This window comes from Nilaparvata lugens, chromosome X (genome assembly GCF_014356525.2).
Source record: "Nilaparvata lugens isolate BPH chromosome X, ASM1435652v1, whole genome shotgun sequence".
Classification (NCBI taxonomy): Eukaryota; Metazoa; Arthropoda; class Insecta; order Hemiptera; family Delphacidae; genus Nilaparvata; species Nilaparvata lugens.
The window spans coordinates 61,970,158-61,988,317 of NC_052518.1; the positions used below are offsets into that span (position 1 = coordinate 61,970,158).

Below are 18,160 nucleotides of genomic sequence, written 5' to 3' on the forward strand. Positions count from 1 at the left end.
CTAAAAAGTTGATAAAATCTTATTATTCAATATCCCCTTTTTATTTTGTATTATCCTCAAAACGTAAACTGTTTAAAAAACCCTACACATACTTCATCACGCAACTAGAAAATTGACATTCTTACAAAATGGAAATCATCATGATGTGTTGTTCTGAAAATGTGTTACAACAAATAAATACATACAGATGAATGTTAATCTGTTCGAGTTAATGAGGTTGATGAGTAGACCAGTCAACTATTTATGTACTCATAATATTATATAATATATAATATCATTTTATATAACATTTAGTCATGAGTACATAAATGGTTGACCAAGCATAGTGAGGTGTACTCATCAACTCGAACTGATTTACTATATTATTGTATCTATTCAAAGTAGTAAAGCGTTTTTAAGGATACAAAACTTTGGAATTATCAAAAATGTATAAATGTGTTTTTCATTTTCAGTACCCATATGCAGGATTTACAAGAAGTGACTCAAGAAGTGCATTATGAGAACTATCGTTCGGAACGCCTTGCCAAGGGAGCTGCTGTACCGAAAAGAGCAACGTATGTTATTCTTATTTGATGATTTATTATCATTTTACCTCACTTTTATTCAATTGTTTAATATAAATATATTATATAATTACTTCATTAACTATTATCATACTTCATGTATAGTACTAGCTAGCTCTACATGGATACTAATCATGTGAGAACACGTTTGCCAAGGGTGACTTTTTGGCAACAAACTGTTTATAAAAAGATAACAGGTGAGAGTTTTGTGATGAACGTTTCAAATTGATGTAGTATTTTATTTTTATCTTGTTCATAAATATAAACTTTTAATGAATAAAGTGTTAATTACAAAAGCACATTTAAAACATTGGTGTCAGAAGTGGGATTGAATCTTCAAATTGTGCTAAAAGTTTGTTACATTAAAAAGAAGTTTTGCATGAAAATGCGAGCAAGATAAAAAATAGTGATGGAAGCACTCAAGGAGTTGGTAAACTTGCTCTAAGAAGGTATGCTAGAATCTGTATCTAATATTAGACAAAACTCGCAACATGAAAATTTTCAAATTGTTTGAGATTGTTTATGTTAGTGTTGATGGGGAAAAAGAGAATATGATGGATGACTCTTAGAAGAAATACAGGCGATTGGAGATATTGTTCTTGTAACATGGTCTGACTGATTTAAAAATTTTATGAATTTTAAAACAAGATTTTATGAATTTAAACTTCTTTTTGATGAAGAATGATCTCAATCAAATAGATGAATTGAGAATGATCTGACTGATTGTGAAATGGTTTTAAATATTGAAAGTTATTCAATGACAATGCCAAGATAAAAAGGGTATTTCTATCTCTCGACCTAGAATATCAGAGATGAATATTTGCAAGCATCAGACCGTCATTGTTTGGTGCCTCAAGGAAGTCACACATAGAGTGTGTACACAGGTAACTGCCTAGGGTGTGCAGGTTACGACATGCATTAGAGTATAAGTGAGAAAATCAGGAACAAGTGAGGGTGTCACTAGCTCGAATGGGACTCCTCAGTCCTCAGCATGTAGCTGAGTGGAAGCACAGCTGTCGGGAACTGCAGAAGCATGGCTGTCTGGCAGGGAGGAAGCGTGTCTTGTTTGGAACTGCAGACATGGAGGTCTGGCAGGGAAGAAGCACGGCTGTGCGGAACTGCAGAAGCATGGCTATCTGGCAGGGAGGAAGTGTGTCTTGTTTGGAACTGCAGACATGGAGGTCTGGCAGGTAAGAAGCACGGCTGTCTGGAACTGCAGAAGCATGGCTATCTGGCAGGGAGGAAGTGTGTCTGTCCTGAGGTTTGGCTGAGCAGAGTATTCGATTTAGAGGTTTGAGACATCGTTGGTGGGGACACAATGGAGCCCACAAGGTTGAGGATCAAATGCTGCTATATCTAATGGTTTAAGTTTCATTGGAAATCCGAAGAATCCCAATTGTTTGTTGTTGGAAGAATCGAATTTTGCAATTAAAAAAAAAAAAGGTACGCTCAAAATTAGAAAGAGCAAGGGAAGGCCCGTACTACATTGTGAAGAGGATAATATATGTGTACAGAATTAAGAAAACTGAATGAAGAACTAAACCAAAGGTTGTACACTTCAATCGTCTACCACCTTATCAAGGAAATCTGGATATTGGAGATCAACATCTCTAAGGGGGGGATAGTGATGTTTTTTTAGTAATTATCCGCCATTTTTCTCAAGAATATTACTAGCTAGCTCTACATGGATACTAATCATGTGAGAACACGTTTGCCAAGGGTGACTTTTTGGCAACAAACTGTTTATAAAAAGATAACAGGTGAGAGTTTTGTGATGAACGTTTCAAATTGATGTAGTATTTTATTTTTATCTTGTTCATAAATATAAACTTTTAATGAATAAAGTGTTAATTACAAAAGCACATTTAAAACATTGGTGTCAGAAGTGGGATTGAATCTTCAAATTGTGCTAAAAGTTTGTTACATTAAAAAGAAGTTTTGCATGAAAATGCGAGCAAGATAAAAAATAGTGATGGAAGCACTCAAGGAGTTGGTAAACTTGCTCTAAGAAGGTATGCTAGAATCTGTATCTAATATTAGACAAAACTCGCAACATGAAAATTTTCAAATTGTTTGAGATTGTTTATGTTAGTGTTGATGGGGAAAAAGAGAATATGATGGATGACTCTTAGAAGAAATACAGGCGATTGGAGATATTGTTCTTGTAACATGGTCTGACTGATTTAAAAATTTTATGAATTTTAAAACAAGATTTTATGAATTTAAACTTCTTTTTGATGAAGAATGATCTCAATCAAATAGATGAATTGAGAATGATCTGACTGATTGTGAAATGGTTTTAAATATTGAAAGTTATTCAATGACAATGCCAAGATAAAAAGGGTATTTCTATCTCTCGACCTAGAATATCAGAGATGAATATTTGCAAGCATCAGACCGTCATTGTTTGGTGCCTCAAGGAAGTCACACATAGAGTGTGTACACAGGTAACTGCCTAGGGTGTGCAGGTTACGACATGCATTAGAGTATAAGTGAGAAAATCAGGAACAAGTGAGGGTGTCACTAGCTCGAATGGGACTCCTCAGTCCTCAGCATGTAGCTGAGTGGAAGCACAGCTGTCGGGAACTGCAGAAGCATGGCTGTCTGGCAGGGAGGAAGCGTGTCTTGTTTGGAACTGCAGACATGGAGGTCTGGCAGGGAAGAAGCACGGCTGTGCGGAACTGCAGAAGCATGGCTATCTGGCAGGGAGGAAGTGTGTCTTGTTTGGAACTGCAGACATGGAGGTCTGGCAGGTAAGAAGCACGGCTGTCTGGAACTGCAGAAGCATGGCTATCTGGCAGGGAGGAAGTGTGTCTGTCCTGAGGTTTGGCTGAGCAGAGTATTCGATTTAGAGGTTTGAGACATCGTTGGTGGGGACACAATGGAGCCCACAAGGTTGAGGATCAAATGCTGCTATATCTAATGGTTTAAGTTTCATTGGAAATCCGAAGAATCCCAATTGTTTGTTGTTGGAAGAATCGAATTTTGCAATTAAAAAAAAAAAAGGTACGCTCAAAATTAGAAAGAGCAAGGGAAGGCCCGTACTACATTGTGAAGAGGATAATATATGTGTACAGAATTAAGAAAACTGAATGAAGAACTAAACCAAAGGTTGTACACTTCAATCGTCTACCACCTTATCAAGGAAATCTGGATATTGGAGATCAACATCTCTAAGGGGGGGATAGTGATGTTTTTTTAGTAATTATCCGCCATTTTTCTCAAGAATATTACGGAGATCCTGCAATTTTCCCAGGAATGGGACTCATGTCAGTTGATAGGGCTTATAAATAGCTATCTAGGGTATAAATTTGAAGAAAATCGTTGGAGCCGTTTTCGAGAAAACCGTGAATAACATGGTTTTTTAGTAATTATCCGCCATTTTTCTCAAGAATATTACGGAGATCCTGCAATTTTCACAGGAATGGGACTCATGTCAGTTGATAGGGCTTATAAATTGTTATCTAGGGTATAAATTTGAAGAAAATCGTTGGAGCCGTTTTCGAGAAAACCGTGAATAACATGGTTTTTTAGTAATTATCCGCAATTTTTCTCAAGAATATTATGGAGCTCCTGCAATTTTCCCAGAAATGGGACTCATGCCAGTTGATAGGGATTATAAATAGCTATCTAGGGTATAAATTTGAAGAAAATCGTTAGTGTCGTTTTCGAGAAAACCGTGAAAAACATGGTTTTTTGGCCATTATCCGCAATTTTTTCCGTCATTTTGAATTTTATTGAATCTCTTATTGTCGGATCCTCATGGTATAAGGACCTTAAGTTTAAAATTCCAAGTCAATTGGTTAATTAGGAATGGAGTTATCGTGTTCACAGACACACACACAGACCAACACCCAAAAATCATGTTTTTGGACTCAGGGGACCTTCAAATGTATATAAAACATGAAATTGGGGTACCTTAAATTTTTTTGGAAAGCAATACTTTCCTTACCTACGGTAATAGGGCAAGGAAAGTAATTTAACATATTATAGAAAACATGAAATTAGGGTACCTCAAATTTTTACTTTCCTTGCCCTACTACCATAGGTAAGGAAAGTATTGCTTTCCAAAAAAAATTAAGGTACCCCACTTTCAAGTTTTCTATACGTTTCAATGTCCCCTGAGTCCAAGAACATGATTTTTGGGTGTTGGTCTGTGTGTGTATGTGTGTATGTCTGTGAACAAGATAACTCCATTCCTAATCAATCGATTGACTTGAAATTTTAAACTTAAGGTCCTTATACCATGAGGACCCGACAATAAGAAATTCAAAAATATTCAATTCAAGATGGCAGAAAAAATGGCGGATAATTACTAAAAAACCATGTTTTTCATGGTTTTCTCGAAAACCGCTCTAACGATTTTCTTCAAATTTATACCATGGATAGCTATTTATGAGCCCTATCAACTGACGTTAGTCTCATTTCTGGGAAAATTGCAGGAGCTGCATAATATTCTTGAGAAAAATGGCAGGTATTACTAAAAAACCATGTTTTTCACGATTTTCTCAAAAATGACTTGACTGATTTATTTCAAATTCATACCGTGTATAGTTATTTATCAGCTCTATCAACTGGCATGAGTCTTTTCCCTTGGAAACTAATGGGGTTCACACCATCCTTGAGAAATGGACTTTGTAAACTCCTTCTCATGCATGAGGTAGGTAGGTAGAGCAGTTTATAAAAAGAACACATAGTCGAGATATTCAATCTGTAGAACAGCTGTTTTGACGAAATTTAAAAAAATATGTCTGTGAACACGATAACTCCATTCCTAATTAACCGATTGACTTGAAATTTTAAACTTAAGGTCCTTATACCATGAGACCCGACAATAAGAAATTCAATAAAATTCAATTCAAGATGGCGGAAAAAATGTCGGATAATTACTAAAAAACCATGTTTTTCACGGTTTTCTCGAAAACTGCTCTAACGATTTTCTTCAAATTTATACTTTGGATAGCTACTTATAAGCCCTATCAACTGACGTTAGTCTCATTTCTGGGAAAATTGCAGGAGCTCCGTAATATTCTTGAGAAAAATGGCGGATAATTACTAAAAAACCATGTTTTTCACGATTTTCTCGAAAACGGCTCCAAAGATTTTCTTCAAATTCATTCCATGGATAGCTATTTATAAGCCCTATCACCTGACATGAGTCTCATTTCTGGGAAAATTGTAGGAGCTCCGTAATATTCTTGAAAAAATGGCAGATAATTACTAAAAAAACATGTTTTTCTCAAAAACGATTTTCTTCAAATTTATACCATGGATAGCCATTTATAGGCCCTATCAACTGACATGAGTCTCATTTCTGGGAAAATTGCAGGAGCTCCATAATATTCTTGAGAAAAATGGCGGATAATTACTAAAAAACCATGTTTTTCACGATTTTCTCAAAAATGACTTGACTGATTTATTTCAAATTCATACCCTGTATAGTTATTTATCAGCTCTCTCAACTGACATGAGCCTTTTTCCTTGGAAACTAATGGGGTCCACCCCATCCTTGAGAAATGGACTTTGTAAACTCCTTCTCGTGCATGAGGTAGGTAGTTACAGCAGTTTATAAAAAGAACACATAGTCGTGATTTTCATGTGTAGAAAAGCTGTTTTGACGACTTTTAAAAGAATCATCGAATTTCACAATTTACACAAAGGAAAATGTACTCTGAAAACAATTATATATACAAATATACAGTAGTCTGATCGTAGTTTCAAATATGTTGCCGCCAATTGTCATTATGTTATCCCTCTAAATTATTCTCGTTTAAAAATGAGGCTCACAGTTCAATGAGCAAGGAAATTTGTGTGAGTGTACCACACCAGATTCTTATATATATATAGAAGATAGAAGATTTTATTCGGCTCAAACAAAAACATCTCTAAATGGAGGTAGAATGATAAGGTTGAACACTTTCAGTTCTGTTGTTTACACATTTTTTGTGTGTAGTCTCAAACACTATTTTGTTTGAGACACTTCTGGTGCTATCATAGTTTTACAACTATTCTGTTCCACACTCCTATCCCTTCAGTCATTAACCATATCTATAATAAAGTAAAGAGTTGGCTTATACATGTACGGAATAGGAAAATTATGTTTGACGCATCATCACGTCTGAACTACTGGACTAATTAACTTGAAATTTTGCATATAGGCTAGATTCTTAATTAACCAAGGATGGTTATAGGCCTATTTTCAATTCTTCAAAATTTTAGATTATCAAGTTTGAAAATAGATCCTTGCGGAGCACAGGTTCCTGCTAGATACTAATAAAAATGAGTAGAAATAATAAACTATTTGGATTTTTACAATTTTTTGAAAATACATGTTTTTCCCATTCCAAAAAAATATCCAACAGTAAGATATCCAATCAGACAAAATTAGACAAATTTAATCTATCCTAAGAATCTATTTTAGGACATACTTTTTTATTAAGAACTAATAAAAAATACTTTCATCGAAAGTATAAGAAATGATCAAAAAAAAAATGTATATCAACATTTTTTGTGAACGGTTTGGTTGGTCTTGGCATGACAGATATTCTATTATTAATCTGCATTTCTTCGATACAAATTCCAATTGTACTATTATAGGTTTAATCATGACAATACCATTCCATGTTCCAATAGTTTTTATGTTTAAATAGTTTTAAATGTCATTTGTTTTAAAGTGGAAATTGGACTTTTTGAAGTGAAAAGTAAAATCATAACCTCATTCTTTTTTGAAACTTTTATTTGTAAAAATTTGGGAGAAGACAGTTTTGGGCTATGCCTGTTGTCTTCTCCCAATCATATTATATTGTAATTATGATTTGTTACTGTCAATGAAATAAATACTAAGGGAAAGCTGTAAGACGAAAATGAAGAGTTTTACAAACTAAATATTTTCATCTATTTGCTACGTCTTAGAATATGACTGTTGAAGATGTTCACAGGTAAGAGGTTCACATGCTCGCTAAGGACAGGAGAGAGCGTATTAATAGTATATTTCGCACCTAGGGCTGAAAATGAGACTTTTCCGGCTCGAAATTTGTTTTCAAGTCCGAGGCCGTAGGCCTTGGACTAGAAAAGATTGAGTGCCGAAAAAACATTTTTGCCCATGGTGAGAACGTTATTTTTCGCCACACAGAAAAATAAACAATATGAATATGAGAATAATTGTTTATTAGACACTTCCGAAAGCAAAACAGGAAGGTCATAGCTCTAGCAAATCTGAGATAATCTGAATATCAGGAAATTGTCCAAGTATTTTTATTTTTTATTCTGATTTGTCTAAATAACCTAAAAGATTATTTTCAATTATGTAAGAGGTTGAGTTTATACTTTTTATTCTTCCAAATGATAATAAGATGATATTATTATAAATGTTTTGATTCTTGAATAATAAACACAAATAATGAAAAGTTTTTTGATCAGCTGTTTTAGCACACTTGAAATTTGGCCAATCTGAATGTCAACGTTAACAATGCTTGTTGTCGTTGACTTCGGAAGTTTAGGTTAGAGGTTCTATCCTACTCTGAAAATAGAATTTGAATAGTTTATCATATATATCTTATCCGTATTTTATTCATCCAAATAAAATGATAGTATCTTATTGCATAATACTTATTCAATTCTAGAAGCATAAACTGATTCCGTTTCATAAACTATTTTGTAAACACGTTCACATCAAATCAGAATCAGCTGACTTCAAGGTTATTTTACAGCCCTAGGGCCGTAAAACTTTTACCGGCCTGGTCAGAAAACAATCATTTTCGGCCTCCATATGATGCACGAAAACCAGCTCATTACATCCAAGTGGGGCGAAATATACTATTTCCTACAGTTACCTTGAAAAGTGACCATTCCTGCACTGATTACAGAACGCAAAGAATCACTTTTCCGCTCTAGTGCGCAAAGTATTACTTTGCGTACTCTTAATACTTTGCGTATTATCTTGCAGCCATTCCAATCAGCTGTTGACATTGTTGGCGTGTATTTTGAATGCAAATTTGTTCTATCTATATTTTTTACTCATCAACTCATCAAATTATACATTTTGAATATTATTAATTATTTCAAATAATATTTTTCTCATTCATAAATTGATTGGTTGAAAAATTATTTAGAAATTAAGATTTGCTCAAAATTATTGAAATTTCCAAATTAATTGGATTAATTTAATGTTTAATTTGAATAGATTATCGATTATTAATTTTCAATTGGATTATCAAGTTTAAAATAAATTAAAGTTGTCATTAATAACAAAATTATACAGACAAACATTTGATGGATTTCAGCCATCATTTCATCCATAATCAACCACTTTTCAAATTCAATGGTAACTGTAGGAAAAATTTAATGTGGAATACGTGCGCAAAGTTCCTCTGCTGCACTCAAGAAACCATTCCGCCCTCGCCTACGGCTCGTGCGTGGTGCAGCAAACTGTCACTTTGCGCACTAGTTGCACAAATAACCATTTCTAATTATTCCAGAGTTACGCACTTATCCAAGATTTTTCATTGGTTTTTTATATTGCGTTCTCCTATCATTTTTTTCAAACAACTTGATCCATAGTAGGCTATTCCATTTCGGTCAACTGGGTGAGCTAAGAACTGATTTGAGTACCGAACATTAAAGCTGTGTATCACGTTCTTAAAAACGTTTTAGTGTCATTTTTCAAGTTACTATCAAGCTACGGTACCAAAATGGAAAAACGAAATACATTTTTTCACCATTTTTATTTCTAAGTTATCCGTTTGAAAAACGAAATGGTTCAATGATTTAAAATTTAGGTGCGCTTAGTTATCTCAAAAGGTAAAAATGGTAAAAACAGGTCTTCCTTGGAAATTTGGTTAATTTTATAACTTAATAGTACCCAAATAGAATTACTTGAGAAAATCTAGAAATTTTTCAAAAGCGAGTTGCACAACCTTAGATGTTATCCATCTATACTTTATACTCCTTAGGGTTATCTAAGAGGGTTATTGATAAGCGTTTCCTACGAACCCCAGCGTGGTGTTTCCTACAAATTTTGGCATATCTTACAAGCAATACATCATTTTCTAAAATCACTCCACTTACATAGGCTACTTTATTCAAATTAATAAAAACTTGTAAAACTTTCATTTTCATAGCCGTTGTTTTTCTCAAAATATAGACAACATTTAACATTTTAACTTGAAAATTGCCAATGGTTGAAACTAGTATAATATATTCTAGATTATAGATGACTTGATATACGAGTGATCACGGAATTATTGCGGTATTTGGAGTTAATTATATTACTATAATACACAGTGGTAGAGAAGTCGCGCAACCCAATTCTTTTTATTTTTATTTTATTTATTAAATAAAAACTCTTTTCATTTTGATAATTTTATAGTATCCAAATCAAAAAACTTTGAAAAGTATAAAGTTATCTGTAAAAAGTTTTTTTAGCCTGTTGCAAAGCCTCAAGCTAGAGAAACTTGTCTTTATCGTTGAGAATTTCAATGAGCAGTGGAACGAAATCGTGCGTGAAGTATCAAGAAGTACTTGACATGCAAACGCACATGAGTTTTTAAGTACTTGACGTAAGTACATGAGTGTATTAGTACTTCACATAAGTACTTTTTTTTGATGCTACAGAACCAGACAAATCCAGACATTTGCTTCGTTCTTTCAAGGATGAAGTTAGAATGGATGTAATGATAGTAATGGCCGGTCTAGTGTTTTAAATGTAGACCGTCTCTGTCATTGAAGTCTATGGATATTTCCTTTACTAATTAAAAATATCAACTTGAAGATTCACTGTTCATAAACTAATATTATTTGATAAATTTAATTTAATTTTTCAAATCTTATCGTTCAGGTCAAGTGACTTTGATCTATTGCACTATACTTCATTTACAGATTATTTCACTGAAATCCTCCAAATTTCTTAGTGTGATTCTTGACGCCAAAATAATAGAAACAGTCCGGTAATGATTTGTTAACGAAAGGGAATGTCAAGATGGTGGAAGATCGCATTTTTTCATCAATTTTATAATTTTGTGGGTGCTCAATAATGATACTTGAATTATCATTTCCGGTGTAAATGAGCCGCAATTCTAGTCATATCCAGTTAGAAGTTTGTAATGGTTAGGCCAGCCACTAACGTGGAGAGTTGTCAAGAATAATAAAAAATTTTAATAACAAAAAAACAGTAGGATTGGATGGGGTCTCAAGCAAAATTTTAAAAGAATGTGAAAATGAATTACTGGACCCTTTATTGCATCTCCTTAATACTTCACTAGAGCAGGGTATTTTCCCTGATGATCTGAAACAAGGAAAAATTTTGCCAATTTTCAAGAGCGGTGATTCTGAAAGAGTTGAAAATTATAGACCCATTAGTATTCTAAATGTAATAAGTAAAATTTTTGAAAGAGTAGTTTTAAATAGGCTATTGATGCACCTGGAAGAAATTAATTTCATATGTGATGAACAGCATGGGTTCCAGAAAGGGAAATCTACTAAGACTGCAATAGTATCCCTTGTTGAAAGACTAATAGATATAATAGATTCAGGTGAGAAGGCAGCCGCAATATTTCTTGATTTATCCAAAGCTTTTGATTGTGTGAACCATAGAATAGTATTGGAAATACTAAAAACTGTAGGTGTGAATGGTATAGAACTAAAATGGTTTGAATCATATCTCATAGGTAGAAACCAGTGTGTTGAGCTTACCAAGATGGATGGGAATGAAATAGTAAAAATTAAATCTCAAAAACTGGAGGTCCAGGCTGGAGTACCTCAAGGCTCAATTCTGGGTCCCTTACTGTTTCTGTTGTATGTGAACCAATTACCAAAAGAGTTAAAAGATCACAGAGCTCTGTTGTTTGCTGATGACACATCGCTTATCTTTAACAATTATTTATTAGATAGTCTAGAAATAAATGCTTTTACTGGAGTACAGTCAATTGTCCAATTCTTGAAGCAAAGGCAATTAACAATAAATAGTAAGAAATGTCAATTCCTACAATTCAAAAGTAAATATAATTCAGTAGAGGATAGAGAAATAAATGTGTTTGTAGAGGAAAATGAATTAGACCAAGAAGAGAAAGTAGCATTCTTGGGAATTTTATTGGACAGGAAATTAACATGGCATCCTTACATTGAGAGGATATGTAATAAGATATCATCTGGGGTATTTGTCCTGCGGCAGCTTGCTAGGCTGAATGATAAAAAACTACTGTTAACTGCTTACCATGGACTTATACTATCTCATATTAGGTATGCTATTTTAGTATGGGGTAATTCATCTCAACAAAATATGGACAGGGTGTTTAAGATTCAAAAGAAGGCACTCAGATGTATAGAGAAAGTGAATAGGTTAGACTCTTGTAGGCCTTTATTTAAAAAGCTTGGTCTATTAACAGTGCCATCTTTGTATGTATATGAAGTTGTAATGCATGTGAAAACGAGTGGTGTGATCCAGAATTCAGATGTTCATGAGTATAATACGCGAAACAGAGCAGATTATCATATAATGGGTCACAATAGTAGGTTATTTGAACAAAAACCAGATTATATTGGTAGGAAATTTTATAACAAGCTACCTCAAATCTTGAAAAGTAATGATGATTTGAAGATTTTCAAAAAACAAATTAAAAAATATTTAGTTGATAGAGCTTTTTATAGTGTACAAGAATTCCTCTCAAACCTAAACTAGGTTGAACTACTTAGTGTTAGAATTATTATGTAATAAAATGACTTGTCTTATACTCCATGACTGGAGTCTTTAGGATGTAATCTTAAAAAAAAAAATATATATTCTTTTGCTTCATCATAATAATAGCAAACTATTGTAACCTCTATTTTACATTACTTCAGTTAATTACTCTAAATCTTATCCACTGTTTCGTTATTATCATAAATTATAATTGCTCCTCATGTTGGGTTCTTGACTAGCACGTTCTTATTCTTTAGTTTGTCAAGAATCTTCTGCTTTGAAGCTAGTAATGGTTGACAAGCTCTTGTATCCAGCTTTTATAATCTAGATATAAAGTACAGTTCAGTTTCTGCTCGAACCTTCTGTCATTATGATTGGCGATTTACTTTTCTCAGGTAATTTTATAATAACGTGTGTGTGCATGTGTGTATGAGTGGTTTGAATCCTTCGTTTATTACATCAACTATGTATTGATTAGCTCGACTCTTGCCTTCATGTGCCCTGGCTCTTGGTCTTGTCATCATTCTCATGAGTGTAGCTCCAGATGATAGTGCATCCACGCCAAGCACGAAGGGCTTGATTGAACAAGCTTTTTCGCCTCACAAGAATTTTTTTAAAATATGTCATGTGAATGCACAGTCACTGCAGTGTCACATTGATGAATTCCGTGATTTGTTTGGCACACAGATCTGTGATGTGATGTTGGTCTCTGAAACATGGCTGAAGCCTTCAATATCGTCAAAGGCTATTCAGATTGATAATTTTAGCATATTCAGGAATGATAGGCTTCATAAGAATGGTGGGGGAGTTGCTGTTTTTGCAAAGGAAGATTTGAAAGCCAAAGTTTTATTCCAGTCCGACAATTCCAGACCGAACAGGCCTGAATTTATGTTTATTGAAATAGTTGCGGCGAATTCCAAAAGGTTGATTGAAGTTTGTTACCGCCCTCCACACATAGGATATATGTGTGAATTCGAGGACGCTCTCCTACAGTGTATGCCGGCTTACAGTCATGTCATTGTTATGGGTGACTTTAACACAGACTTGCTTGGACGTGACACTTTTGACTTGACACAACTAAAGACAATATTTTTTACTTGCAATATGACAATACTTCCGCTACAGGCTACACACCACACAGCCACTTCCCACACTTTGTTGGATCTTGTCTCTGTTTGTGATGCTGATGCTGTGAAGAGTCACGGACAGGTGCCAGTGCCGGGTCTCTCAGCTCATGATCTGGTTTATTGCATTTATGCTGTGAAAGCCCCCAAGTCACAAGCAAGAATCATAAGATACCATGATTATAAGAATATTAACTACTCGGAGTTGTTTGCTGACCTTTTCACTGTTCCTTGGCATCATGTTGTCATGGCTGCTACTATTGATGAGAAGCTGGAAGTATTCCAACAAATTATGTGCGAGCTGTTCAATAAACATGTGCCGTTGAGGTGCAAAAAGGTAACTAGGAGACCAGCTCCCTGGATAACACCGGACATACGTCAGCTTATGAACGAGCGTGACAAAAAATTCCGCTTGGCTAAGATATGTGGGTGTCCAATGATGTTTGCAGAGTACAAAAGGCTTAGGAATCGTTGTAAGCTGAGGATACGAAATTCAAAATCCCATTACTTTCGAGCCCTACTGACAGACAATCGTTCCTCTGCAATTGTCTGGAGAACCGTGAAAAGTATGGGGTTGGGTAAAGAGAAGAAACTGCCTAACATTACTCATAGCCTTGAAGAGCTCAACTCTTTTTTCTGCAATGTCCCAGTCAGTGATGAGGGTGCCCGTGCATATGCAGACACTCTCCGAGTAAACGCTCTTGAAAATGAGTTCGAATTTTCTGAAGTTTCGGAACTTCAAGTTTTCCACTGCCTAAACAGGATCAGAAGCAATGCAGTTGGTGAGGACTCTCTTCCTATAAAGTTCATAAGAGATACTATCCCTGTCACTCTTCCTTATATAACACATTTGTATAACTTTTCACTTCTATCTTCCATTTTTCCAACCTACTGGAAATACTCAGCCGTCTTACCCCTCAATAAAATACCAAATCCCGTTTCACCGTCTGACTTCAGGCCCATACATATTCTCTCACCCCTTTCTAAGGGTTTAGAGAGGGTAGTGCATCAGCAGGTTAATAATTATCTTACAATGAACAATTCTCTAAGTGATTTTCAATCTGGTTTTAAGAAAGGCCACAGTACCACCACTGCATTGCTTTGTGTGACTGAGGATATTCGTAGAGCGATGGATGGAAGACTGGCTACTCTGCTAGTGCTGATAGATTTCAGTAAAGCTTTCGATTGCGTCTACCACCCTCTCCTGTTGAAAAAACTGAGGAATTTGGGGTTCTCCACTCATGTAGTGGATTGGTTCGGTTCCTACCTGAGTAACAGGTGCCAATCTGTTAAGTACAATGGGTTCTCATCTGGCTATCACATTTTAGGGAGGGGCGTTCCCCAGGGGTCTGTACTTGGGCCTCTTTTGTTCAGTATATATATAAATGATGTAACCAATATCTTCAGATTCTCCAAACAACACCTATATGCCGATGACCTGCAATTGTACATCCACTTTGACTTTAACGACTTTACTGCTACAGTTGACAATATGAATAGTGAACTTGAGACTCTTACGGACTGGACTTTGAAACATGGACTTAGAATAAATTAATGAAACGAAATCCAAGGCAATAATTATTGGCTACACTAAACTCATGACTCGCCGAGGTTTCAACTTTGATAATGGACCATACATCAAAATAAATGACATAAATTTGAATTACAGTGACTTTGTTAGAAATCTGGGACTGACAATAGACAAAACACTCGACTGGACGAAACAAATCAACACCACCTGTGATAAGGTATTTGCAGGTATCCACTCGCTTAAGAAAGTTAGTGACTTCATTCCACTTCATGTGAAAGTGATGCTGGTTAAGTCATTAATTTTCCCATACTTCTCTTACGGTGACATTGTGATCAATGACATGACTGTGGCCTTGTCTGAGCGACTGCAGAGGGCTCAGAACTATTGCATCCGGTTCATCTTCAATCTAAGAAGAGATGATCATATCACCCCATTTTTCCAGCAACTACATGTGCCAAAACTCAAGAAAATGAGGGAGTATCACATTCTGATGCTGCTTCATGACCTTTTGCATGTAAAAACCCCAGGTTATTTGGCACATAAATTTGTATTTATTGGAGATCGTAGTGTGAGAGGTACCAGGCAGGGCTCCCAACTATTGGTTATTCCAAATCATAGAACATCTATGTATAATAAATCATTCCATGTATCAGCTTGTCGGATCTGGAATCTGTTGCCTCCAACTGTGAAGAGTATTGGCGATCGAGCTCTGTTTGGCGCGGCAGTATTGAATTGGCTGGGATCTGGTGGCGCAGATTAGGCTTGGGTCGGGTTCAGCTTTATTTTTATTGTCTATTTTACATTGTATCAATCTACATGAATTTAACTCATTTCTACCTTTTATGCAACTACAGATACAAAAATATTTCATCTTAATATATTGTTTTGATAATTATTATACTTTGTAAAATCTTTATTTTTAGGGTTGTTTTGTGTGCATGTGTGAGTGAATGGCAACTTGATTAGATCTTCATTTCTGATAGGTTTTCCTATAGATTTATCTAGTGGAATTTGAAATATTGTTTCCAATTGTATAAATAAATAAAGTAAATTCTCTTTTATTATATGTTATTGTATTTTGATTAATAGTTTTATCTACTTATATATTAATCTTATGTAATCTTATTACATAATATGTAATCTATTTTTTTCTGTTCTTATGTAAATTTTTCTTCTTTTGTAAAGGGTTGTGTGGCAGAGAGGACCAGGAGTCCTAACTCCGCCCTAATAAAGGCATATAATCAATCAATCAATTCTATTTCTGTAAGACAGGAATTTCCTTCTCAGCTCTACATTGAATGGTTCATTTCTCAATTTTCTATATAATCTATCTCTTATAGTTAAGGACTCAAGAATTCCATTGGACATCCAAGGATTCAAATGTTTTTTTTAGTTGTATTAACCTTTTTAATAACTGTTGCTCTACTGATGCATGTATTTACATTATTTACAAATTCATTTACTAATGTTTCAATACTTCTATTCGCGTCAATCTCCCAATTCATTAAAGCACTCTCCTCTAACAACTTTTCTTCTTAATAACATTCCTCACTTCAATAAACTTACATGGCTGACTAGATTGAGAACAAACATCTTTTTCAATTGATGCGTGAAGAGCAGTCGCATAATGATCAGTAATTGACATTTCTAAAACAGCTGTTTTTAATGAGTCATTATGTTTGGATTTAGAAAAAATATGGTCTATACAAGTATTTGAAGCGGGACGAGTTTTTCTATTGACAAAGGACTCAAACCCATGCGAACTCATAAAAGACAAATAATCATGCGTTTTTTTTAGAATTACTAAACAAACAAATTACTTCAAAAAACAAATTAAAAAATATTTAGTTGATAGAGCTTTTTATAGTGTACAAGAATTCCTCTCAAACCTAAACTAGGTTGAACTACTTAGTGTTAGAATTATTATGTAATAACATGACTTGTCTTATACTCCATGACTGGAGTCTTTAGGACGTAATCTTAAAAAAAAAAAAAACGTAACGTTTCATCGGACATCTTCAACTGACAGGCAAACAGTGTTCTTTAACAGCTGACCTGCAAGAGCACACTATTGCACACCTGCGTCGGAAGTGACTGCTAGTGACGTTCAGGGCTGTGTAGTCGTATCGTACATTAGTTACTTTAGTGGCCAGCCTTTTTGATATGACAGGCAAAATGTGCTAAAAACATAATTTTCCACAGTAGATGTATGTAGCCAGTTAGAATACTTGAATGATGAACCGGTAATGATAAATTGGTATGTTTCATAATGTATATCATATAATAACTCATTTAATTGCAGTCTGAAAAATCTATTCTTTTCTATAAATTCATCTTAATTCTAAGTATTTTGAATTAATCGAAAGTGTCTGCTGTATTGAATTACAGGCGTATTTAGTATATGATTCACTATCATATTTATTGTGAAATCTTCCTATTCATTCGATTTATAAATGTTGCCTTTGTTATCATTAATGATGTCTATGGTTGAAATACAGTATGAAAATGAGACTGTGTTTTACAGGATTATCGATGGGGACAAGGCTGCTCCTGGAGAGAAAGACAGAATCCTGCAAGAGAAGGAGGCTGAGCTGAAACGCATGCAAGAGATGTTGGCTAAGATGCAGGCTCAAATGCAGCAACAGCAACATCCGTAACAATTGTCTTTTCTGCTTTTTAATCATAGACTAAGGTTAGGTTTATAGTATGTTTCTATTATAAATGTTTTTGTGAACAATCTCAAAAAATATTTATTTCCGCAATTGATTAAATTGAATATTTATATTAGGTAAATAACTATTTTGAAATTCGTGATGTCTTATGATATAATGTCTTATTTTTATAACTCATATCGTATTTTTTATATCAACACTCAGGTTGAATATTGTAATAAATAAGCAGTGAGTAAACAATGTAAACATTAAATTCATAAATGGATTGGAGTTTTTATTATTTGAATCGTAATAGCCTATTACATAGCCTATAACACTGTTGTCGAACTACTCATCTGTCAAATGTACCTGACTCGAAAACGGTCCCTATCCTATGAGAAATCGACTATGCTTTCTCTATGATGGAACTTATAATAAGGAATGAGAAAATGTTCGAATATATATCGATATATCTATGGGATGACATGTAGTAGGAGATATACAGATAGCGTACATACAATGTATTGACGTTTCGATGTATTGGTAAACGTATGAATATTCAAATTCGATTACAAAAATTATTAATAATAAATGTTTTGCATTTAGTAACATGAAAT

The 18,160-nt window shown here is 34.4% G+C and overlaps 1 protein-coding gene across 5 annotated transcripts in view; it reads left to right on the forward strand.

Annotated features, from left to right (window-relative positions):
* Positions 1-17,829, forward strand: part of LOC111055710 (septin-1) — a 66,146-nt gene extending 48,317 nt beyond the window's left edge. For all 5 annotated transcript variants that reach the window (XM_039441316.1, XM_039441318.1, XM_039441317.1 and 2 more), the window contains 2 exons: positions 453-554; positions 17,417-17,829. In XM_039441316.1, the coding sequence (XP_039297250.1) occupies positions 453-554; positions 17,417-17,549 (235 nt within the window). In that variant the 3' untranslated portion in view covers positions 17,550-17,829. The remainder of the gene's footprint in view (positions 1-452; positions 555-17,416) is intronic.
* The last annotated feature ends 331 nt before the right edge of the window (positions 17,830-18,160 follow it).